The following is a 25,127-nucleotide window of genomic DNA, read 5'->3' as shown; positions in this document are numbered from 1 at the left end:
GTGGCTTATTGGAACTGGGAGTTATTGAACGGGAAAGAAGCCACCTCCTGTGCTGACAGATTCAGAAGTTTGCTGCTACCTGCTGTACGCCTATTTTTTGTTTTTTATTGCTGTATTTAAACCTCCAATCTGTTTCAAAGAGCGCTCACCAGTGCTGACACGCAGGCCTTGGTGAAAAGCGCTTCTGCTGCTTAACTTCTCTACCAGTGGCAAAATGGATGAAACGAAATGCAAAGCCTTGGTTGCAGTGTTTAAAACAAAACAAAAAGTGTAGTTCAGCAACCTCACCTCTCCCTGCTGGCTCTGCAGCCCGATGGGAAGGTACACAGTAGCGGTTTTGGGGTGAGATAGACATGCCTGAGCACTGACTTCAGAGCAGCCACCGAGGCTTTCTGCCAGGCAGCACGAATATCTTGCCAACACTCAACAACTCTCTCTGAGGTAACAAGAGAGACTTTTGCATTTCAAGGTCTATCGAACTGTATTCGAATGAGACTGTGAGGAGCTGTAGGAGCCTCTGTTCCGAGAGATTTCTCTTCAGAAGAGATTAGCAAGATGAATAGCTTCATCATCAGCTTGAAATTCAAGTGAAGGTCCATAGTGTTAGTTCTCACTTCAGCTCAGTAGGCACTGAATTTCTCTGCTTTAGCTTTCTGACTGGTGTGAAAGCTGAAATAGGAAAGAGAACCCTTTTTTCCAGCAAGGATAAAAGAACATGAGAGGTGGTAACTGTTTTGCTACAGGAAAAAAGGTTGATAATCCCATCCTGGCTCTAATTATTGGAGGACAAATTTTAGAATTTGAAGTAGCATTTATATTCTTCTGGTAATCTGATATATTTTTTTAAACACTCTTAATTACTAGATAACTAGCAGGACAAGGTGGAGTTTTAAATAAGGCTTTTCTCATGGTTGGTAATAAATATTACTCAAATGGTGCGTGTTCTGGTGACTTCAGTTAAGCTGGTGCATTTAAACAACCTGAAGTATTGTTAGTGTAGTGGTGTTCATGGCTAAACACCCTTCGCAGCTGGAGATTTTGTAAATACCTGTCCAGCAGGAACAATCTGTCAAGTCTTTTGTCAGCGTGGTCGCTGTAAGGCTTGCTATCTCCCCTCTGCAAACCCAGAGTGCACATTGAGTTGATCTTTCCGGATCATCCTTAACATGAACTTGTTGACTCCATGCATCGCAGCCCAGGCGCCCAAGGCCTAATGCGCAGGGTAAAAATAGCTGCAGCGGCTTTGGCTGGGAGCGTGCTCCTTGCGTTTGAAAACCAGCCTGTGAACGTGTGCCTGAGATGCTGAAGAGTGATCTGGCACTCGGACCTTCTTGCATCAGCTGGTAAAGCCTGAAGATCAGTCCAGTATTCGAAGTAAAGGTTAACAAATCCCTAAAACTGCACATGGAACTCGATTTTGTCTGTACCAAAAACATCCAGGGAGGGGGTGGAGTCCCCATCCCTGGGTGTGTTTAAGGGCCGTTTGGATGAGCTGTTGGGGGATGTGGTGTAGGGGAGAACTTTGCAGAGTCGGGCTGAGGGTTGGACTCGATGATCCCAAGGGCCTTTTCCATGAAAAGGTGAAATGCAGTTGTGAAAATTTGCTTCTTTCTTGCCTTTTTGGACTCTACCTTAGCAGAGGGTTGAACCTGGGCAGGATCCCAGGCTGGCACCCCCAGGAGTTGCAGTAGCTGCTTCCTGCAGGCTCCTCTGGGATATTTGCAAGTCAAAGGCTGGTTTAGGGCTGTTCATCCTGGCGCTGCTGCCAGCTGGGAAGGCGTGTGTCAGCGCTGCCCTTGCACCAGCCTCTTTCTCTAGGGCCACAGGAGTGTGTGAAGCTGCTTGTCAAACTCAATCGTAAAGCTGTTCTGTTGGTTGGGTTTTTATTTTAATTAAAAAATAAAGTAAAATTATTTTTAGCTCGGATTAGATCCCTGATCTTGTTTATCACTTTGCCAGCACACGTGGCTGTGCAGCCCAGAGGAAGGGAGATGTGGCAAAGGTGCAGGACCATCTTTCAGCATCTGCGTGGACATTTAAGCTCACGGAAGTTTGGTGTTTTAATAGGACATTCAGTCACTTGAGACAAATGCGGTTTCTTGGCAGTAAGTTAAGTAAAATGACTGAGTTTAGTAGCTGGTCGTGTTGGTTTTAACATGCCCACGTTTTCATATACAAATATTAAAAAAAACTGCTCATGGGCCTAGTGTGCTACTTGAATCAAACAGGAGCTGGCTTTGCTTTAGCTCTTTGCCCCATCTTGAAGGCTGTCTGAGGACTCTTTATTTTTGAGACTTCCTTGTTGGGTTGCTACACACAGGTTCTGGGACTCTGACCTCTCTGGTGTTTGCTCTCCAATTGTGTTGCCATTTATTTTCTTCTTGGGAACCAGTGACCTGCACCAGACCCGCACCGCCTTGCTGCCTTTCCCATGCTCTCCTTTCACTAACTAAATGTAGGCGCTACTCCAGGGCTTAAACTCAAATATTAGTTTTGCCTCCACAAATACTTATTGGGAGCTTAAGATCGCTTATACTTGAAAGAAGTATATCTGTGCAAGGATGACAACTTTGTAGCGTTTTGCATCAGAATCCTGAACTCTTGCGTTGTGTGGGGGAGCCAAAATGTACAGCCAGTTCAGCAAGTCGTGCTTAATAATTGTCTCTTGCTAATAATTGTGACTTTCTGTTGTCACTTTTGGATCTCCACTGTGTAACTCCTTAGCCTTCTCAAACCTTGAGAGATAATACAGGGGGGTTTTATTTGAAAAGGCCGCTCTTAGTCCCCACTGATAGGCTTCTGCCCCTCTCCTGTCTCATACCCACGTTACTGCTGAAGGCGTGCTGCGTGCAAGCCCTCACCTCAGAGGTCTTATTCCACTTTGTTTTCTGTTCTCTAAATTCGGAGATGTAAGCTCCAAGTCCAGAAGCTTTGAGTTGTTTTGTAGGGATGGTCGCTTTTAGGTTTTCCCCACAGAAGTCTATCCTAGACATCAAAGTTCTCCCGGTCTTTGAGGTTGATAGAATTCTGGCGAGCTTCTTTCAAACTGTTTGTTCCCCACATAAAGCTGAGCTTGTCAAGCATGTGGGTGGGAGTTTCGGAGGTTGTTGGGAGCACAGGGTAGTCTGCAGAATGGTGGTGACATTGTCTTTCGGTTGGACAAGTTTTTCACTTGAAATAGTTTATTTGAAGCAGCACTTCAGTATCCTCTCAGCCATATCCTTGAAACAAAACGGTCACAAGTACAGACAATTTTGTCTCCTGTCTCTGCTGAGGAGTGCTGTCCAAGTTGAAACCTGTGTCCCTGTTCAGCCTCACCTCTCCAGTGGAGGATTTGAGCGGACAGGAGCAGTGAGCCTCCGTGGAGCCGCTGCGGCAGCGTAGCCTGGTGTCCTCCCGTGCCCTCCTCCCAGTTCAGGTTGTGCTCAGAGTTGTGCGGTTGCCTGACCGGGTCCTCCAGGTGAAACGTGACTCTTGGGTCTCACCTGGTCACGCTGCTGTTCAAACACATTTAAAAATGATGTGACATGCTACAGTCTTAAATGCTGCAGAAAATGATAACGTGCACTGGCATTTAATGGCACCTGGTTTCTAATACCATGGAATTGTCCATTCCTTCTTGACCTCATTTCTGGTTAAAACCTTGAATAGCATTTGGCTAATTGGATGAGTAGAGAAGACACTGCAATCTAGGTCAAGTCCTTCAGTCCCCCTCTTCCCTTGTTACTGCCAGAGTAAAGCAGTATTTTGCATGCTGCCTCTGCCCAGCCACTGCTGTAGTGACTGACTGAAAAGGAATTTCACATACACTTTGGGGTTTTTTTATAGCTGACCCACTTCTCTGTAAAAGGTTTGCATTGCATAAAGATGATTTCTTGCTGAAGGAGTGTATAAGGAAATTGGCAGCTCTGGCTTCTGTAGCTGCAGCTGGAACTCTCCTCCTAGAAAGGAATGGCCAGGAGGTCCACGTTGGATCTGAGGCTGAGCTGTAACCCGATGAGCAGGTATTGCTGCCGGCCCTCCAGAGCGTGCAGGGCACTGAGCTAATGACTCGCCAAGTTGCTGTGGATTCACGGCTTTTTATGAAGTTTAAATCCTATTTCCAGGAAGAAGCCCAAGTGTAAGTGATGGTTATGTATACAGCATTCAGTTGCCCAGTTTTAATTCCTCCTTTATATAGGGAGTAATCAGTAGCAAGAATTCCAAAGGGCATTTTTACCAGCGCTTGCTGAAAACATTAACGGACTAAAGTGCTTTTGTATCCAGTCTTGGAGAATCTCTTGCTTAAACCTTGTTGGACAGATTGCTGTAAAAAAAACCCACCCAAAACCCAACCAACAAAAACAAAAAACCTAGCCACTTCAAACACAAGTTTCCATGAGGCTTTTATCCTAAGTAATTTTGAATATTGGCATGATGTACTGTCATAGTTACATGGGCAGAACTTACTCTGAGCACTTAGAGCTTTCTTGAACTGAAAAGTACGGCCAACTCTGGCAAAGGATGAGCTATAAAAGAAAACGGTATTGCCCAGTAAGAGGCGTTTTGTGCTGGACAGGTCTGGGGGAGGGGATGTCTTTTTTTAATTCCCTTAACAAGGGTTTCAGCTCCAGCATTCATGAATGATTCATTGCAGCCTTCTAAGGAGCTGCTTGCCTGTGGTGTAACTGCATTTCAGTGAGGTGCATGCTAATTTGCTGCCCTGAGAACGCTCCGAAGCTATTAACTAGCCTTGAACCTTGGTACGTATGAATGAAGGTGGTGATTCATTTCGTATGATAAATGGAGTGGGTTCCCTGTCATAACGTTCATCCTTTGCCTAGTAGCCAGCACTAAACATTCGGTTTTGTTCAGCAATTGCTAAATTTCCTGGAGACCTGGTGTTGAAACTGGAAGGAGCTCGTTCCTGATGTTGTCTGCTGGAAGAGACACAGCAGTGGAAGTGTTCAAAGCCTCGTTTCCAGCTTGTAGTTTCTAACAGTATATTTTAGCTTGTTTCAGCTTGGTATTTAAAGATGGAAAAGACAGCGATATAATGGAGACACACGGATGACTTGGTGCCGTGGCACTTTTGGGGTGGGGGAAACGGTCGTGTGCTGCTTCAACAAAACTTAATATGGGTGCTGTTAGTGCTTCTGAAACGTGCTGTTTCTGTTTTGTCAGTAAAATGCCAAACCATAACGAGAACTGTAGAAACTCTTCATACAGAAGTGTTGAAAGCTGAGCTGAATTGAGAAAATCCTATTCTTCCAACTTTCAAGAGCCACGAATAGCGAGGATATTAAAAGGCAAGGGGGAAGACTTGCTGACAGATGACATGAAAATGGCTTTGCCACAATTGCTTTTTTTGCTCTGCTGTTCCTGCTAGTAGATGGTCAGATTCCTGGATGCTCCAGTTTTATTCTCAACAAAATTTCGGGGCTTGCAATATGAAGAAAGAAACAGGTAATTAGGGGGCACAGATTGCTTCTGCATCAGGTTTAGCCTAATTTCAATCGGGTGGCTTTAGAGAGGAGTGAATGGGCAGTTGGCATCAGGAAAGCTCGACCTCTGGCAAGCTCCCAGTGCCATGACAGTGAAGCGGTGGTGCTCAGGCAATTTGCTGGAGCACTCACGATTTACGTGGGGTTGAGTGATAGAGATACCTTCCTTTTAGGTTTTTTTTTTAGAAAATTTCACTAAACTTGGAAATACTAATGAAAGAGTATTGACCTGTTTGTTCCAGAGCTACGTAGGAGACGGAGATCCTGTCTTACCTCCTGTTTCAAGTAGATTTGGTTGCCTGTGTTCTTTCACACACGTTCATTTAGTTTTGTGACTTTGACCATCTAAAAGTTTTCCTGCCTCTGAATACTCAATGCTTTGAGTTACAAAACTATCATACAGTAACTTGTCCTCACTAGAAATAGAACTACAGAAGATGCTCAGGAGAATATATTCTGTTGAACAGTGTGAGTTTGTAATAAACTGGTAACTTTATCACAGCTGAGTTGTTTTTTTAAACTCAATTAGAGCAATTTCTCTCAGTTCTTAAAAATTAAATTACTACTCCTGTCCTTCCCTCCCCACTGGTCCTGCTTCAGGCGAAGGAAGGCCGCACTGTATGGATTTGCTTTGAGTCGCTCGGGCTCGCTTGCACTTAGTCTTGGTAGCAGAAATGTGTTTGGTGGTGGGTTTTCTTTTGATAAGTCATAATGTTTGAGAAGCATCTACTGCGGTGATGCTCAGGGATATACCCTCAAGTGATGTGTTCCAGTATTTCCCTGGAAAGAAGGGTCTGGTTCCCAACAACTCGCTCCTGTTTGGATTGTTACGCATCGGGAGAGCAGAGCGTTAGTGACTACGGGGCTGTCCAGCTTTCTGGGTGGAAATCCCCACAAATCAGGACTTTGTCCACATGGAGCAGGCAGAGCTGGGAAGGGGAAGAGCAGCGGTGGGCGTTGTTAATTCCCATCTTTTCCTAGCGTAAGGGGGTTCACTGCAGCGTCTTTAAGCTTGAAAGGAAGAGTAATTTTACTTTTCCTAGTAAGAAGCTGTAGGAGAATGTAGAATGTAAGGAACCAGAAATTGAGTTTGTATCTATTTTTTAGGAAGCATCTAGACGAAATAGTATGTGTGGAAATCCCTCCTCAGCTAAGCCTGAATCTTCAACTTCTAGCTACATCCCCAAGTTAATGCCCTTGCTGACAAGAGTAGGCTAAGCTCAGAGGTGTAAGAGTTGAGGTTCTCATTGCTTTCTTGTGAAGCTGTTTCCAGTTATCATCAGTCGACCTGTCTAATCCTAGCCCTTTGTCTTGCTCTTAGGCTTTAAGATTATCTTCCTGCGGTTTCCCTCCTCCTCTCGTGTCAAAGGACTTAAAGGAATTAAATCCAAAATGGGGAGATTATCTGGTCTGTCTAGTGAGAAGATATCATAACAGTTTTAAGTCTGTGTAACCAAAGATTCCTACTCACTAGAGAGACTTGGGGTGCAGTTCAGAGGAGATAAACGTCCCCCTTTTTGCAAAGATAGTGGCCCAAGACACTTACATTTCTCTTTACTGTGTTCATTTAAATAACGTTGGTAACACTGGTTGGTCTGTGATGTGTGGGTCAGTGTTTGGTGTATTTTCAGAGCGAAACTTTGGCTGTACCAATGTCCAGTACCAAAAATTGAGTTGTGTGGACAGTCATCCCTCTTGTTCAGTCTGTGTCTCTCTGGTTTACAAGCGTGTGTTATCTGCAGCACATGAGAATTGCTGTGGCTTTGGGGAGTTCCCGCTGAGAACAGACTGCTGTTACATGGGGCTTAGGGCGAGGAGGGTTGTTGATATCATTCAAAAAGATTTCTAAAAATGAGGTGAAAGCTTTGATGTAGAGATGAGATTGTTTTGGATTGGGGTTAACAATGCTGGAAAAGGCATGCCAAATGACTCCTGGAGCAGCCAACCCTGGGTAATCATGTTAAAAACAAACAAACCAACCTCTAAACTTTTAAACCCCTCCTGTTTGCACTTAAGGCTGATGCATGGGCACACTGCTTCTCGTAAACTTTTATTACGTGAGCTCTTTGATTGTGGTGGGTTCTGCCCTGTAGCGCTGGGGTTGCCAGCCTCACCCTTCCAAAGCCCTCTCTGAGGCTGCTCCCAGCTGTGGGCTGGGCCACCGGCGAGAAGATGGGTGCTGGCATGTGCCCCTTGGGCAATTCCAACCCTGTCCGTCCTTCTCCTTGGCGCCCATCCGTCATCCTCCTCCTCTGTCCTGCTGGTTGGGACCTGGTTGTCCTCACCACTGACTCCAGCAGCAAGTTCAGATTCATAGTAGCAATATTTTCCTTTAAGGGTAAGAGGACACTTGCTTATGGGCAAATCCTTGCCATGTAGGTTGATGCTGGAAAAGGCAGTTTTCCATCTTGGGAATCCTTGAGTCACTGCATTTGGTTCTCAAAGTCGGGAGTGCTGAGCAGGCAGCACGGCCCGAGCTGAGGGCTCCTCTGGGTCATGTTGCAACAGCTGGACCTGGGACCTGGAAATGAAGTATGGACTTTGAGCTTGAGTTCAGCAAAACCATAATAAGAGATATGAACCCTGATGTAATTTCTGTTGTCAAATTTGCTTTCCTTTTATAGTATCTCTTGCCTTGAAACATCTTCCATTCGGGTGTTTCCTTGTTTTTATCACATGTGGCAGAATTACCCCGCTGTTTTAAAGCAATACTGTAATGACAAGGATTTCATGCAGCAAGAGCTCCAACTCTTATTATTCTACTGCTTGTGTTTGGTCTCTGGTACACCTAAACAGCCACTCGCGTCTCCCCCTTAGCTAAGAAACATGTCAGATACCCACTTCAACAGTTTGGATGCAGTTGCAAGCTTACTTTTTTTGTTCTGTAAGTAAGCAGTTGTGCTTATTCTGCTGTAGATTTGAGGTGTGAGATAATCTTCCCCTCTTGCCAATGCTTGTAAATCGATGATTTCTGGGAAATGGAAGAACTGAGCTGCTTTGAAGAGCAGCAGTTTTTCATGTGTTTTGTTGGAGGCTGTTGCGGTGCAGTAGGCTGGTGCTTGTAGGGGACTCGTGCTTTTCTGGGTCCTCTTGATACAGCTGCCTATCTTGCTTCTGAAACAGAATCCCAGAATCCTTCAGGTTGGAAAAGCCCCTTGGGATCATCGAGTCCAACCCTCAGCCCGACTCTACAAAGTTCTCCCCTACACCACATCCCCCAACAGCTCATCCAAACGACCCTTAAACACACCCAGGGATGGGGACTCCACCCCCTCCCTGGGCAGCCTATTCCACTCTCTGACCACTCTTGCTGGGAAACATTTTCTCCTCATGCCCAGTCTGAACCTCCCCTGTTGCAGTTTAAAGCCGTTCCCTCTTGTTCTGTCACTAATTCCCTGGGAGAAGAGACCAGCACCAACCTCTCTACAATGTCCTTTCAGGGAGCTGTAGAGAGTGATGAGGTCTCCCCTCAGCCTTCTCCTCCTCACACTGAACAGTCCCAGCTCCTTCCATCGCTCCTCACAGGATTTATTCTCCAGGCCCTTCCCCAGCTTCGTTGCCCTCCTCTGCTCTGCACTCGCTTCAGCCCCTTGAGATCTCTCTCGCATAATTGCAGGTGGTGTGAATAACTTTTTCACCTGGTAAATACTATAAGAGAAAGAAAGCTGCCTTTCTTCCAAGATATGAAATTATGAAATACCTTTCCTTCTGATGATCCTGTTTTCTTGGAAACCTTTGCAGAAACCAGGAGAGCTTCAGGGTACAAAGCAATGTGTACTATAAAATAGATAACTCTATTAATGGTTTTTGTTAAGAATGAGCCAACGGGAATATTTCAACACCTAAGGCAGCATAATTCAAGCAGCAGCGACACCATCTCAAGTATATTGCTTCACCTATATCAAACATCAACACTTTTCAGTATTAATAGCAAGGTTCAAGTAATGAGGCTTTTTCAGAACTGCCTCTTGCTGGTTTGTTCTTGGGATTCATCTTGGCTAATGCTGAGCATAGTACGAAGGTAGTTTATAAATCCTCACTCTTAATTTTAAAATGCCTCTGAAATTCAGTTCTGTGGCAGATAGTAGTAGTTTTTGTTTAGTTACACACAGTAACTAGAAAAGGACTCAAGTGAAAGATCTGATATGGGACTAAAAGGGCAGAAAAGAGAGAAGGCACTTAAGGTTCATCTGTTTTTTTCAGAGTCTCTTTAATCCATGTACCTGGTTCTTCTGGATCAGCTTGTTAAGCAGCGCAGAGTTGTTATTGCATCTGAACGTGTGAACTGCTTTGCTTATCTAAGTAGGCTGAGAGTTGGTATTAAACAAGTTTCTTAAAGAACATGAGATGACAACTGCTATCAGGATAGTGCAAATTAATCTTGGTCCTGTGTAGCCAAAGCCAGTTGTTTTATTGGTTTCACCTGTGGTGGTGGTGGTTGCCCAACACAAGAAACTTTGATCCTACGGTGCAGGATTAGCTAAAGTTAGGGAAACCACAGGGAGCCACAATGGCCGGGGAGCCAGGCCTGGGTTAATGTCACTGGGCTGTCGCTGGCCTTTGCACCTCTTCCATAAAGGCTGTTATGGATAAAGGTGTGCCAGTTGTGTGTTGGTGGATGTGAAGCATCCTGGGGTGGTGTGGCTCTTGCGGGTTTCTGTGTTTGTTGCCCCTCTTTGGGGTATTTGCAGAGCTTGGCATGCTGCCTGCAGTTCTTTGAGGGGCTGCATGCCTTTGGAAAACAGGGGACTGGTGACTCGGAGCCCCCTGACCACGCTCAGGTGGGTTCTCCAACCTCTTCATTTCTGGTTTGTCCTTAGATCTGGTCGCGGGTCACGTGCTTTGAGGTTTCTGGGAAGCATCTGACCACTGTAAACAAGTTGCTAAATTCTCATGCAAACTTTCTGCTGTTGGGAGAAGCTATGGCTGCTCAGCCAGGAAAGCTGTTTTTCCAGATGAGCTTGTCTAGACTGAGTTTAAGTATCAGGCATGTTTCCCAAATCTTGGACCCTTCTCATGATTTTGTTATATTTAAGCCATACCTAATGGCTTAGCGTTCACTAGATAAAATGTTTTCAGTGATTCAAAAGCCTTTAGACAATGACCTGTTCCTGTTCATGCTTTTGCAATAACGGCAATGATTTATTTTTCCTCGTTAGATGTCTCCTTGAACTTGCAGATGATAAAAGGGTTTTCAAAGACTATTTTACAGGATAGGAATAGTGAATCTGAGGAGCCTTTCCTGCAGTTATGTCTTACATGTCAAAGTTACAGGTAGCCATTCAGACTAAAATCCATAAAACTTTGAATCTGTACTTCTCTTCTGGACCATAACTTGCTTTATTTTGTTAGACTTGCAACTTTGTGTGCTAGTTTTCCCAGTATTTTGAGAGGAAGAATGAGAACGCCAAGTATTTTTTTCTCCTTCTTCATGCTTCTGCATCCTTCTCTCCCTCTTTCCCATATTTCCAGTTATTATAAGTCAAAGTCTGAGATCCCTTCTTGCTGTGTAGCTGGTTCGATTCCATGGATCACTACTTCTGTAGATACTTTCTGAAGGCTGTTTCTGTCATTTTAAGAATGTCTGTATTGTCTAATCAAATTCATCTATCACAATACTGTCTTGACAATAGATAACAACAGATGGCTAAGGAGAATTCTTAAAAAAAGAAAAAAAGGCAAGTGTGGAGTGATTCTTGGTTTGTTTGGGTTTGTTTTTTTTTTTTTCTCAAAATGTTCTCCCAGCTGTCTTTGAGTGAAGTTCCTACACCAAAGATGTTGACTGTGGGTTTCCCATTCCTTGCCATTGTTCAGCGCTCGCAGTAGCCTGTGGAAAGTGGTTCACTGCCCAGCTTGGGAAGTGCCTCCTGTGGACTTAACCTGGCCAGCTAGAAAGCCTGGGGACCATAAAATGATATGGTGATACTTAACCTCAGTTCTTTAGTGACTAAATCAGCTTCTTTTGATCACTTGAGGAAGGTCTATGTCATAGAATCACAGAATAATTGAGCTTCAGGGGGACCTCTGGAGATTGTCTAGTCCAACCACCCTGCTGAAAGCGAGGTGCCCAGGACACAGTCCAGTCCAAGGGTGGAGACTCCTCTGCTGCCCTAAGCAACCTTTTCCAGTGTTTGACCACTGTCAAGAATAATTTATAAAAACCTACAGAGAAAACCCCAAACACCACCACACTCAACTTGTGCCCATTACCTCATGTCCTTTCAGTGGATACCTCTGAAGAGGTTTTCTTTACAGCCTCCTATCAGGTGCTTATAGACACGGGTAAGATCCTGCTGGGCCTTGTCTTCTCCAGGCCAAACAATCCCAGGTCTCTCAGCCCCCCCTCATATAAAAGATGCTTCGATCCCTTAAAATGATCCCTGTTGCCATTTGCTGGACTTAGTCCAGTCTGCCTGTGTCGGTCTTGAACTGGGGAGCCCAGGACCGGACACAGCACTTCAGATACTGTCTGAGCATGCTGAGGGGAGGGGAAAGGGCACCTCCATCAGCAGCCTGGGGTGCTGGGGGTCTTTTTTGCCTCAAGGGTATGCTGCTGGCTCATGGTCAACAAGGGCTTGTTCCTCCCCAGTGCAGGACTTGGGATTTCCTGGTGGACTTGAGATGAGGTTGTGTCTGGCTGTTTCCCCAGCCTGTCAAGGTCCCTCTGATGGCTGCACAGCCATCTTGTGCAACGGCCCTTCCTCTTGGCTTTGTATTGTTTGGGAACTTGAGGGTGCACTTGGTGATGTCATCTGGTCATGAATGAGAAGCAAGCTTGGACCTAGTACCAACCCCAACGTTTTAAAGCATTATTTTACTACTAATTGCTGAATAACAGGTAATCTGATAGCAGATAATTAGGTCTATGAAGACTATTTAAAACTCTTTCCTCAGCTGTGATGGCCAGAGGTTGGTTTGGGTTTGGTAAGCAAAGCAACACCTTAAAAGCCTCAAGCTATATTGTTGGCAGCATTGATTTCATGCAGTTTGTCTTTATTTTGGTGTATTGTGGGGTGGGGAGAAGAAGGTGGGGAGAACAGTAAAGATAAGTTTCTCATCCATCTGTTGACCTCCTGGGGTCAAGAGTCAATGAAGGGTCTAGATGTTGGGAGCTCAGTCTTCTCTCCCCACGACAGGCAGCCTTTTTGGCTACGTGTGCGTTCCTGAGTAAGTATCTTGAGATACAGATCTGCGTTATTTTGAAGTCGGTATTAATGGTTAACCTAGAGTTACACTTTTCTTGTGCATTTGCGAATAGGTCATTTTGTATTGATCTGTTTTTGCAGTTACCCAGACTTCTGGCACTACCTTAGTGGCTCTAGCAAAATGCTGCAGTTCTATACTTAGAAGCCACCTGAGAGTCATGTCCTTAGATGAATATTCTTGTACATCCAGCCTGATGGAAAATAAATGTTTGCACAGGTAAAGCTATCTGTCAAGGATACTGATGTAAAAGAATTTAAGGCGTCTCAGCAGAATGTCAGATGAATTAAGTCAGTAAAATCTGTTGGATGCATGATGCTATTCTGTAGTTAACCGTGCAGAGATATAAACTCCCTTTGCAAGACCAACAACACATGATCCTCAGTTGCCTTTTGACAATTCTGTTGGTATGTTCTCTGCTCTTCGAGGGTTTCTGTTCAGAAACAGCATGTTAAAGCTGGGGAGGGAAAACAAGCAGATCAGATGGCATTGTTAGCTTGCTTCAGGGGTGCTCACAGCTGTGTCCCCCGTTGAATCAGTCTTACATTCAGTGTTGTATTTGTGACACTGTTATGTGTATTCTTGGCGATGGATCACTGTAGGCAAGAAGAAAAAAAAGAAAGTGGATCTCCTTACTACTCAGGCTCCTCTAATCAAAGTTTTATTTCTTAATCTGTCTTCTTCCTGATCTATCTGGTGTTCTTTGGTGTATTCTTAAAAAAGTTTACCTCGACACCAGGACCTTTAACCCCATCAAACTCGGCTAGTAAAGTGTCTACGTACTTGCATAGCGGACTACGTCAGTGCTTCAGCTGGCGCACCAAGGGAGGTGACACCACAATCAGATGTCAGCACCCGCAGTGGCTGAACACCCCACCACCGGTTCGAGAGGCCTCATCCCAGGCAAGACTGCAGGGAATGCCTGGTGCTCCTCCTGGAGGCTGGGCCTGAAGATGGTGGTAGTTTCAGGATTCTCCACCTGGGGTGGGGTAATCCCAGTTATACAGGATCCCAGAATCATCTTGATTGGAAAAGCCCTTGAAGCTCCTCCAGTCCAACCATGAACCTCACCCTGACCGTTCCCAACTCCACCAGATCCCTCAGCGCTGGGTCAACCCGACTCTTCGACCCCTCCAGGGATGGGGACTCCCCCCCTGCCCTGGGCAGCCCATTCCAACGCCCAACAACCCCTTCTGCAAAGAAATACTTCCTAAGAGCCAGTCTGACCCTGCCCTGGCGCAGCTTGAGGCCATTCCCTCTTGTCCTGGCGCTGGTTCCTTGGCTCAAGAGACTCATCCCCCCTCTCTGCACCCTCCTTTCAGGGAGTTGGAGAGGGCCATGAGGTCTCCCCTCAGCCTCCTCTTCTCCACACTAAACCCCCCCAGTTCCCTCAGCCGCTCCCCATCACACCTGTGCTCCAGACCCTGCACCAGCTCCGTTGCCCTTCTCTGGACACGCTCGAGTCATTCAATGGCCTTTTTGGAGTGAGGGGCCCAAAACTGAACCCACTCATTGAGGTGTGGCCTCACCAGTGCCAAGCCCAGGGGTCAGATCCCTTCCCTGTCCCTGCTGGCCACGCTAGTGCTGATACAAGAAATACGTACAGACTGGGGGATGAGAGGCTGGAGAGCAGCCTTGCAGAAAGAGATCTGGGGGTTTGAGTCAATGACAAGTTAAATATGAGTCAACAGTGTGTCCTGGTAGCCCAAAGGGCCAGCTGTGTCCTGGGGTATGTCAAGCACAGCATAGCTAGCCAGTCGAGGGAGGGGATTGTCCCTCTCCACACCATGTTGGTGTGGCCCCACCTCGAGTACTGGGTGCAGTTTTGGGCACCTTGATAGAAGGACATGGAACTATTAGAGTGAGTCCAGGGGAGGGTGAAAAGCCTTGAGGGTAATATCTGTGAGGAGCAGCTGAGGTCACTTGGCTTGTTCAGCTTGGAGAAGAGAAGGCTGAGGGGTGACCTCATCACAGATTACAACTTCCTCAAGGGGGGCAGTGGAGGGGGAGGTGCTGATCTCCTCTTTCTGGTGACCAGTGATAGGACATGAGGAAATGGGATGAAGCTGCATCAGGGGAAGTTCAGATTGGACATTAGAAAAAAGTTCTTCACTGGGAGGGTTGATCACTGAAAGAGGCTCCCAGGGGAAGTGGTCATGACACCAAGCCTTTTCAGGGAGCATTTGGACAACACTTTTAGTGTACTTAGTTTAGTTTTAAGTAGTCCTGTGAGGAGTAGGGAGTTGGACTTGATGGGTCCTCATGGGCCCCTTTCAATTTGAGATTTTCTGTGATTCAGCAGTGGAGCACGGGCTTTGCTTGAGTTTCTGGGTGAACCACCTGTGGGAGGAGGGGAGCAGACTGTGCAACACTACAGAGGACAAATGGGAGATGAACCAGTTATTTGCAGAGATGCTGCAGTGCAACAGCCCGAGCCCCACACTAATCAGGAGATGATAGAAAACTTGCGTTCCCTTGGCAGGGGCAGTGTTGAAGATGGAAGATTTTCTTACTTTCAGCAGCAAAAAGCCTTCCTCTGCATGCAGATATTTGGAGGGAGAACAAATACAGCATTCTGGCAACACAGTTCTGACAGACTGGCAGATTTTGGGCTGGTTGTGCCTGGTCTGTGGGTGTGACCCAGTGCCACCAGGAGGAAGCAGCTGGTGATTACGGCTGAAGACTTTCTTCAATGAAGGACCCATCCACTGAGCAGACTTGCTGTCTTGGGAAGTTTGTTGCTTGCTGGGAGAGTGGATCCAGGATGTTTTGGAGAAGTTGGTAGAGTTCTTCAGGTCTCTGGGCTACTGCCCCTTGCATGTAGGCACCTACAGGGTCATAGGATAATCTGGTTGGAAGAGACCCCAGGAGCTCTCTAGTCCAACTTTTCCCTCAAAGCAGAGTCAACTTGAGGTTAGACCACATTGCTTGGGGCTTTATCCAGTCAGGTCTTGATGAAAACCTCCAAGGGTGGAAATAGTGCAGCCTGTTCCATTTCTCAACTGTCCTCATTATGAAAATATTATTCCTTATACTCACTTGACACCTCTCTTGTTTCAGCTTTTACTGGTGTCATCCTTCCACTAGACATTGCAGTGAAGAGTCTGGCTCCATTTTTTTAACATTCTCATAGGTACTGGAAGGCTGTTATGATGTCTTACCCTTGGCCTTCTTTCTTTCAGCTTTTTTCAGCCTCTAGGCTAAAGAAGTCCTCTATCTCATAACTTTGTCTTCCAGGGAAAGTGGTCTGGTCCTCTGAGCATCTTGGGGGCCTGCTGGTAATATCCTCCCTCGCCCCAATTCATCAGCATTGTCCCTATATTGGAAATGGAATAAGATCTCCCAAAGACAACCTTGAGCAGATAAAAGGTCAATGCCAGGCCTTGGGAGGAAGTTTCAGAGACCTTGGGGTTCAGGTGGTCTCCTGGATCCTGCTGGTGAATGGGGAAGGCTTAGGCAGGAGGCAGATGTTGTCTGAGCATCAGCTCCTGCCTGCACAGTTAGTAGGTATAGACAGGGCGGGGGTTTTATGACCATGGAACTCTTTAAGGAATGAGGACTGATGGCGAGAGATGGGATCCATCTGATAAAGATGGACAAAATATCTGCCAGCATGGTTGCTAACAGTGTGGAGGGCTTTAAACCTGGTTTGTTGTGGGATGGAGACTGGAAACCAGAAGAGAAGTGTAGGATGGAGAGGCATTGGGTGTCTGTGGCAAGGGAGCCTCTTCCACTTCTCTGGAGAAACTCTTGCACCTCCCCAGCATGCCAGTGGGCCAGCCTGAGAAGCTTGTGTGTAAATGTGTTTGGCGTGGGGCATAAGAAATTAAAGGTTTGTGTGCTGTTTTGATACTAATAACGAAGCTGGGGAAGGGCCTGGAGAATAAATCCTGTGAGGAGCGATGGAGGGAGCTGGGACTGTTCAGTGTGAGGAGGAGAAGGCTGAGGGGAGACCTCATCACTCTCTACAGCTCCCTGAAAGGACATTGTAGAGAGGTTGGTGCTGGTCTCTTCTCCCAGGGAATTAGTGACAGAACAAGAGGGAACGGCTTTAAACTGCAACAGGGGAGGTTCAGACTGGGCATGAGGAGAAAATGTTTCCCAGCAAGAGTGGTCAGAGAGTGGAATAGGCTGCCCAGGGAGGGGGTGGAGTCCCCATCCCTGGGTGTGTTTAAGGGTCGTTTGGATGAGCTGTTGGGGGATGTGGTGTAGGGGAGAACTTTGTAGAGTCGGGCTGAGGGTTGGACTCGATGATCCCAAGGGGCTTTTCCAACCTGAATGATTCTGGGATTCTGTAATAGCTTAGTTCCCTCTTGATCAGCTCTCGTTATGTGCGGAGCCTCAACATTGGTGAGATGAAACTCATGGAGGGGTGGCTGATTGGAGTGCTGTAAGGTGGAAGGAGAGATGTGCAAAATGAGGAGAGGTTTGCCTTCTGTGCTGAATGGCTTTGGAAATGTGCAGAGCTGGGCTGTCCAACTGGTGATGGCTCCACTGGGAGCTTATCAGTTAAGTTCAGAGGGGAGGGTGACAAAGGGAACATCATGGTGGGTGTTTGCTGCAGACCAGCTGATAAAGAAGTGGATGAACCTTCTTTAGACAACTGGAAAAAAACTTGTGAATGGGGAGTTGGTTCTGACTTTGCCCTGGCACCTGCTGGAAGCACAAGGTGATACAGGGCACAACCAGTCTGGCCCAGTGGTTCTCACCCTGTGGTCCACAGACCCCTGGGGGGTCACGATGTCATCACAGGGGTCTGTGAAGGCTTAAAGCAGGGGTGGGGAATGTCCAGCCTGAAAACATTTGGTCTGGCCTGCGGCAAGCTCCTTTTCCCACAGCCCCCTCCCCTCAACGCTCCTCTCATACTCAAACCCCCACGCCTGCCCTGACGCACTTGTATATTTGGTGCTAGGATGGTTGGTTGGACCCGCTTTAACTGGGTGGTTTTTCTCTTAAAGACACTTTCTTAACCCTCTTTGGGGCCACAACGGGGCTGAAGTCTGTTCCTCCAGGTGGTGGCCCTGGACCCGTAAACAAAAATGTATGGTGACTGATCACAGACAAACAAGGGGGCAGGTGAGAAGAATCGTAAAAACTTTTCATCAAATTTTAATGTAAAAATTGGCACTGAATTCAGAGTTAGCGTGTTAAAATACCATAAAATGGGCCATTTGAGCAAGAAGAGTGTTGATGCTATTATTTTAAATTCATAGGGAATCATTGCAATAAAGATATTACAATAGGAGTGTGTGCATTAACAGGTTAATTTATTGCCCCTTCTCTCCAAATGTGAAGACCCTTCATGAGAAAATTGAAATAAATATTTGATGCAGTCTAGTGCTTTAAATCTTGAATTAAGTCTTGGTGGTCTGCAGCCTCAAAAGGTATTTAAAGGGGGTCTGTGGTGAAGGAAGGATTGACAACCCCTGATGTAGGAGATTTCTGGAATTGCTTGAGGATAACTTTGAGCCAGGTGCTGGACAAACTGGCTAGAGGAGATCTGTCCGAGTGAAGAGAGCTGGCTGGGAGTATGAACAGTGGTGCACAGTGGCACCTTTGGTTTCAGTGATTGTGAAATGAGAGTTTAAGGTCATATGGGAAATGAGCAAAGTGAGTAGAAGGATAAAAATGCCTGGCTTTGGCTTGTTTGGAGAACTAATACGTGGGATCCTACAGGAATCTTTCCTGTAGAGCAGAGGAACCCAGGAGAGCTGGTTGATCTTCAAGAGCATCCTTCTCGGAGCACAGGAGTGGTCCGTCACGGCTTGCAGGAAGCCAGGCAGGTGTGGCAGGAGCCCAGCCTGATCATCTTGCTGAGCTCAACTGCAGGAAAAAGTCCTACAGAAGGAAAATGTGGGGACAGGTTACCTGGGAGAAATACAGAGAAGCATCCTGTGGGCATGCAAGGATATAATTAGAAAAGCTTTGCTTCTTTTTTGCTCTTAATGATGAGATTCCCTGGCCGCACACGGTATTAGCTTGCATTGTGGTTGTGCCTAGTGAAAAATTAATGAAATGTGTTGTTGCTGCTCTAGGTATGAGCAAGGTGGGACTTGTCAAGAGCACGTCCATGTAGTGAAAGTCAGGAGGGAAGCACAGCGCCCGAGAAGAAAAATGCACTTAGATTTTTGTGGGTGAGCAATGGCAAATGCCCTGAAGTTCCTTGTTGAGGGAATCATAGCACTCCTTTATTTTTCTCCTGATCTGTTCTGCTAGCTGCAACGAAAAAGTTGACGCCGCAGATGGAACTTGAGATAACCTTAACTCTTCTTGCCCTCCACGGGCTTTCAGCACACTGACAGAACAAGCTTTCACATTTTGTTCCAAGTTAATGGCATGAAATTATACTGACTCTTTGGCAGTGCTGGGCGAACGTGAATTAGGAGCTGATAGAAATCTAAAAACTGCAGCGGCCTGACTTAAATAACTCTTCAACCACTTTAATTTTGTATCCTTTTGCTGTGGGTATCCTTAGTTACAATACAGGAATGAAGTGGGATGAGTCACTGAGGCTGATACCAGGATGAGCGTAAACAAATCCCACTTAAATCTGCTTTAAACTCACTTTTTTTTATACATGTGCTACCCTGCTGTTCAAGAAGTGACTAAAGCCGAGATGCTGTGCTCCAGAGAAGCTTCACTGCAGCCAGCCAGCCTTGGCAAAAGTCACATACCAGGTTTGGAAATAGCTTAATTGCTGTGCAAGTCAGGCTTTCAACATAACAAGAGATTTAACGTGATGAGGACATCAGCTAGGGCTTCCAGAGCTAAAGATGGTGCTAAATGTAGGTCTTTTGTTTCTCTAAGCAGAGGGATGCTGCAGTTCAGCAAGGTCTTTTCAAAGTCCTTCCCCAAGAGCTAAATCTGCAGCCAGCAGGGTAACTTAAATGTCTCTGGAGGGGATAAGGTGGGGGGGTTTAGGGCAAGCCATGTGTCCTGCACAGCTGTGGAACAGAAAAATTAAAACCGGTGATTTCCTTCTGCAAAGTCACTTGTAAGTTTTTATACTACTTAAACCGATGGTTTGTTTTCTGGTTAAAGGCCTAAGTCAGAACTGGAGGGGTTGATGCGCTGGGCATGGGTCAAAAGTGGATGGTTAAGAAGGAAATGAGGCATTTCCTGCCCATCCCCCCGTACAAGTATTGCTTAAAATATCCAAATGACGTTTAGTAACAGGCATCTTCCTCCAGAAGCCGTAAGCATCTCTGTCTGCTATTGCGAGTTACCCTTGTTCATCTTAGCCCTCTTGAAAGGGAGGTGAGTGGTGCTGGGGTGTGCTGGGTGCGGGCTGGGGACGGGCTGGGAGCCTGTGTCACAATTTAGTGTAGGAAGCGTTTTTGTAGACTGTATTTGTGAACTTTAAGCCTGAACTGTGTCCAGAGATTTTTCAAAGAGCCCTAACAGTGTTAAACCCAGATTTCCTTGAACTTCTTGAATACTTAAAACCAAACTGATCAGTAGCTGGTTCAACTTTACAAACCTTAAGGATTTGGGTTTTGGAAGTTTTGTAGCTGAGGGACTTCGACAGCTCCTGAAGCATTCCCAGGTGAAGCTGATGGTTGTGAGTCCCAGTTCTATTACTGTGGAGCATTTAATTCTCCAAGAAATGTTATCTACAGGCAGTGCATTTGAAATAAAACTTGGGAATTGCACTAAAGTAAGTCCTTTAGCCAGTCTTCTGGAGTGTCTTTGCTCTTTCTATCCTTCAGATGGAAGGGCTGGTAATGAGATGTGAGGAGGACAGTAGTCCTTCCTTGGAGAAGTCCAAACCATGAAATGTAGTTTTCTGTGCAGTTAAACATTACAGTGAAAATGCAAATGAATAACTTCCTCTCAATCTACTTTTGTTTACCAGGTCCTGGAGAAATATCCTAATACACCTATGAGCCATAAAGAGATCCTTCAAGTTATCCAGAAAGAAGGACTTAAAGAAATCAGGTGAGTTCAGTACCCATACCAGTAAAACACACGCATACTTTGGTTCCAGATTAGTATACTTTACTGTTAACCTCATCTCATAAGTATTTTGGGGACTGAAATGTTACATAGCTGCAGAATTGGAGTCTAGGTCCTGTTTGCAAACAAGCTCTCAAGTCACCAGTACTTCTCACCAAGCGAGCCAGAAAAGGGATGTACTTAATTTCCAGGTGTGAGCTGTATGCCTCCTGCCTGCAGCTCTGGTATGAGATCAACTAGACCTGACCAGGTCATTCAGGCTCCAGGTACTGAAGTAAATTTAACTACTTTTTATTTCCCCTTAAAAAAAAAAAAGTGAATAGTCAATTTAATGGAAGTGACCTAACCCAAAACTTAAAGGTCTCCAGGAAGTCAAAAAGCAGCCTTGCTTGCAAATCCTTTCTTAGATAACTTTATGCCTCATGTGATTTTCTTTAGTATTGTCTGGAGTAGTGTGTGGTTCTGCTTTAGAGATCTCCCTGTGCCCCCCAGGGAGCAGACGGGGTGTTTGGTGTGCTGGGCAGAGGAAGGCACCAGCTGGGGTGGTACTGATCTGCTTTAGAGGCAGAGCGACTCCAATGGCAACTCTTGAACTGCGGTTACTGTAATGTAATTCCCCAGTCCCTGCTCCTGTGTGGATCCCAGACGTGGGCAGGTGTATTTGCTGAGGTAGGGAACAACTGTCCATATGAAGTACAAAGTCTTTATACTTCTCTTTTCTAAGAGCAAAGAAAAAGGGAGGGGAAAAGAGGATTGAATGTGCCAGTTCATCTATTTTGGAATTAAATAGCCATCCTGAATGTGACTTAATTATGTTTACCACTCCACTTTGCCAGTTTAATACAGCAATCCATCTGCCTTGCAGGAAATATTCAAGGGCCCAAGTGTAGAAATTCTGCTATCCATAACAACATCTTCCACTCCAATTGTGGACAACACAAAGGGGGTTTGCTTTTTGGAAATGTGAGTTTAAAAGGAAACCAAATATGCTCATTTAGCTCTTAGGGAGGTGACACAAGTGGAGTTTAGTTCCTGTCCTGATGATGCGCTTTGCTTTGGGGCAGTACTACAGTCAGATCAAAGGTTTACCAGCCTTGGGGCAGCCTCAGTATTGTGTTAAATACTGTTAATCCATCAAAGGTGTATTCTTAAAGCTTGACAGCCCCCTGTGCCCCCCCAAGGACAGAAATGCAGTTGTCTGTACCGGTGGTCCAGCAAACATGCAGGCACTCAGATCCTTTTTAGCAATTCAGAGTGCTCTTTTGGGGCAGAGCCTTAGGCAGGAGCTCAGATGTGGCATGAAAGATCCGGTCTTTGGCTGGCCAGGCCAAATTTTGGACCAAATAGTGAAGGGAAAAAAAAAAAAAACCAAAACAAAAAACCCCCCCAAAAAACCCAACCCAAAGGCAGAACAGAAATGTCATGGTGCCATATAATCCTTCTCAACCTCAAGTCCTTCTTTTAGAGTTGATTTGGGGATTTAGCCTGAGCTGATAGTAAGTGGTTTTCCTCTCTAAAAGAGCTGCTGCTGAGCATCAGGACAGTGCAAACTCCCTCGGTGTTTTAAATCCCAAAAGATGTTTGTGGGGGCAGTCAGATGTGAAACTCAATTTTTCGAGTTCAACTATCCACCTTATTGACTTAGTCACACTTGGCTGCTGTGTAGTGGTCTTTCCCCTTAAATGTTAGATTGATGTAATAAAGCTTTATTTAGCTTAAGACTTAAAAGGCTGTTGGTTCTTAAGCAATTCAATTCCAGTTAGTGCCAGTAATGTGTTTGTGGCTGGATAGGGCTTCTGATAAGTCATAGTCTGTGACAAGATGGGCTTAACACAAATCAGTGCTTATTAGAGGAAAATCGTGTTAGAGAAGGTATAAAAGCTGTCAGATGAGCATGTTGAGCTCTCCAGATTTTGAGTCCTTATGTGGAGGTTCTGGCAGGGAACCATGGCAAAGCCTTTGGCAGCAGATTACAGCAATTTCCCTCTACTGGGTTGCCTTGAGACAGGGCAGGCAGCTGCACGGCTCTCAGGATGGCAAAATGGTGTGTAAGTGCAGGCAGGACATGGGCTCTCCTGTTAGCATGTGCATCAAAGCATTTGAGGTTTTTTTTTTAATTGTTTCTCAATGCAATTTGCTTTTAATAAACAAAATTGCAAATTGCTTTGGCAGCAAACTATTTCCACAAACCACATAGTCTTTAAACTGTCAGTTTTGTCTGCAGTGTGTGTGTGTTGGGCTTTTTTATATTCAGCACCTGTTGCCTCAAATCCTTAGATATATCTAACTTCTTCAAATCTCTGATTTCCAGGAAAAAAAATACTTTTAGAAGCGACCAATGACTTTCCTACAGACGTGCTGAAATGAGGCAGAGAGAACGGGGAGCCCCACTAGTGTCTAGCAGTCCCCTTTCCATTTGGCCACGCAGCCAGTCCACCCCCCTTTTGCTCTAATGGTCCCTGGCACGTGGCTGCCCCTCGGCCAGCAGCTCAGGAGGAGGCTTCAGGGTGTGTTGAAAGAGTTTAGAGGATTCTGGTAGTGCTGTAGAGGATTTGGAATTGCAGGGAAGAAGGGTGGCAGTTGAGGTGAGCGTGGGAAAAACAGGACCAGTGATTTCTGCTACGTGCAGGACAATTTGACTATTTTTTGGACAAGGCTAGGCCTTTCATAAGGTGGAGGGGTTTTTGTAGCAATTTAGAAACCTGGGGTGATAGTGGCTGATTATCTTACCTGTATTTATAATTTTATCCTAGCAGTCAAGTAATTTTAATCATGATACTTTTGGTCAACCAAGGTCAACCCAGGATCAGTACTCTGAGGTGTCAGTTTTGGAGACCTCAGGCATCCTGAAGCTAGAATTGTATTTTTCGTGTGATCTGTCATCCTGATTTTTCTCAACGTGCCTGTTTTGACAGGCTGCCCTAATCCTATGAGATCCCCTCCTACCTACAGGTCACTGCTTGCAAACTGTGAAAATAAAATACGTGTGGTTAGAAACTCGATGAATTATCAGAGTAACCATATCTGGCTTTAAGATTTGTCCAACATCCTATCTTGCCTTATCTCTGTTGGCAAGGTAGCTTGGGGAAGCCTGAGCGAGCTGTAGTGCTCATACTTTCAAATGGGGCTTTGAAGATGCCTGGGATAATGGTGTTAAACCAACACCAACTGGGAAAGTTCTGTAAGCTTGAGAGCGTGGGGTAGGTGGGGTACCAAGAGTTAGCAACAGAGAATCACCTTTGTTTGAGAAGTAGCTTTTTAAATTGAAATTGTTGCCATTGGATTTCATTAATCTCCTTGGGTATGTTAAAAGCAGTATAAGAGTATCTGAAGAGTTAGCACCTGTGAAAGGTATCTTTGGTAGCCTTTTCTCTTAACAGCCATGAATGTTTTGATTTTCTTGGACTTTATAGGAGACACTGTGTAAAATACTAGCTTGTGAACCTCTGTCCAAACACAGGGGCTTTTCTGCCCAATTAATAATTAAGCAAGGAAATACATCCAAACACTAGCTCTATCGCAGTGACATGGTGCTCTGGCTACTCTTATTTCAACTATTCGTGGAATTTCTAACATAAACTAAAACAAACTCTTAAACTACTTTGAGGGGGAAAAAAAGAATATTGAAGCCAAAGTCCCCTTTTCACTGGTCATATTTGGACTAGAGATAAGTGTCACGACCAGTTTGGTTTCAAGTTTTACCTGCCCTTCACGCAGAGACTAATTTATGCTTCTCATTGGCAAGTCGGTCCTTCCAAATTCCTTGCAAGATGCTCAGAGCATCCTTGAGGAGGGAACTTGCTTCCAGGCAAGGAGATGGTTCTGTGAAGAGGGCTGGAGCTGCTCAGTCTGATGCTTATATAAATGAGCTGCACTAACTTTAGGCTTCCATAAGGTTTCTCAGCCAGTTTCCTGTATTTCTGCTCTCTTGCTAGCTGGAAATCAGAAGCCTGCTGTACTTCTGTGGTTAGTTTGTCCTCTGTGAGTGGTAATGTGAGCAGTCTGGCCTCCTGAGTGATGGGGAGAGCCACAGTGGTACTGCTTGCCCTCATCTGGAAAGAAAACATGGGGCTTTTAGCTCCTGTGGAGTTCAGAGCACAGAGCATTTGTATTACTCCTCCAGTACCTTGTGTGCTATGAAGTGAGGATCTTGCCTGAGTGGGGGAAAAAAACTCTGTACTCGGTCACTCTCTTGCAAGAGGAGAGAGGATGAGCTTAGGGAAACAGCTCTCTTGTTGACTCATCTTGGAAATAGGAGCAAAGGTCAGGCTGGAGCCTGGGCTGAGGTGATAACTGTAGGAAGAGGGAAGCTGCTTTACTGCTAGAGAATGTTCTTGCATCTCAGATTAAGGACCAACACAGGGATCTCTCCTCATTCTTGGCAGAAGGCTTTGCCACTAAAACATTGCCCAGCTGTTCTTCAGTACTTTGATTTCCTTCCCTTCTGCTGCAGAGCTAAGAACTAAGATGGGGTTGGGGGAGCCA

At 45.6% G+C, this 25,127-nt stretch overlaps 1 protein-coding gene across 5 annotated transcripts in view; it reads left to right on the top strand.

Annotated features, from left to right (window-relative positions):
* Positions 1-25,127, top strand: part of ASXL2 (ASXL transcriptional regulator 2) — a 141,440-nt gene that overhangs the window by 13,047 nt on the left and 103,266 nt on the right. For 4 of the 5 annotated variants that reach the window (XM_074861205.1, XM_074861198.1, XM_074861200.1 and 1 more), the window contains one exon: positions 20,542-20,624. In XM_074861205.1, coding sequence (XP_074717306.1) covers positions 20,542-20,624 — 83 coding nt within the window. Of the gene's footprint in view, positions 1-19,875; positions 19,944-20,541; positions 20,625-25,127 lie in introns of those variants that run through there. The other variant, XM_074861201.1, reaches the window with a different exon arrangement.

The sequence above is a fragment of the Strix uralensis genome, chromosome 3 (genome assembly GCF_047716275.1).
Source record: "Strix uralensis isolate ZFMK-TIS-50842 chromosome 3, bStrUra1, whole genome shotgun sequence".
Classification (NCBI taxonomy): Eukaryota; Metazoa; Chordata; class Aves; order Strigiformes; family Strigidae; genus Strix; species Strix uralensis.
This window is presented reverse-complemented; position numbering and strand designations above follow the sequence as displayed.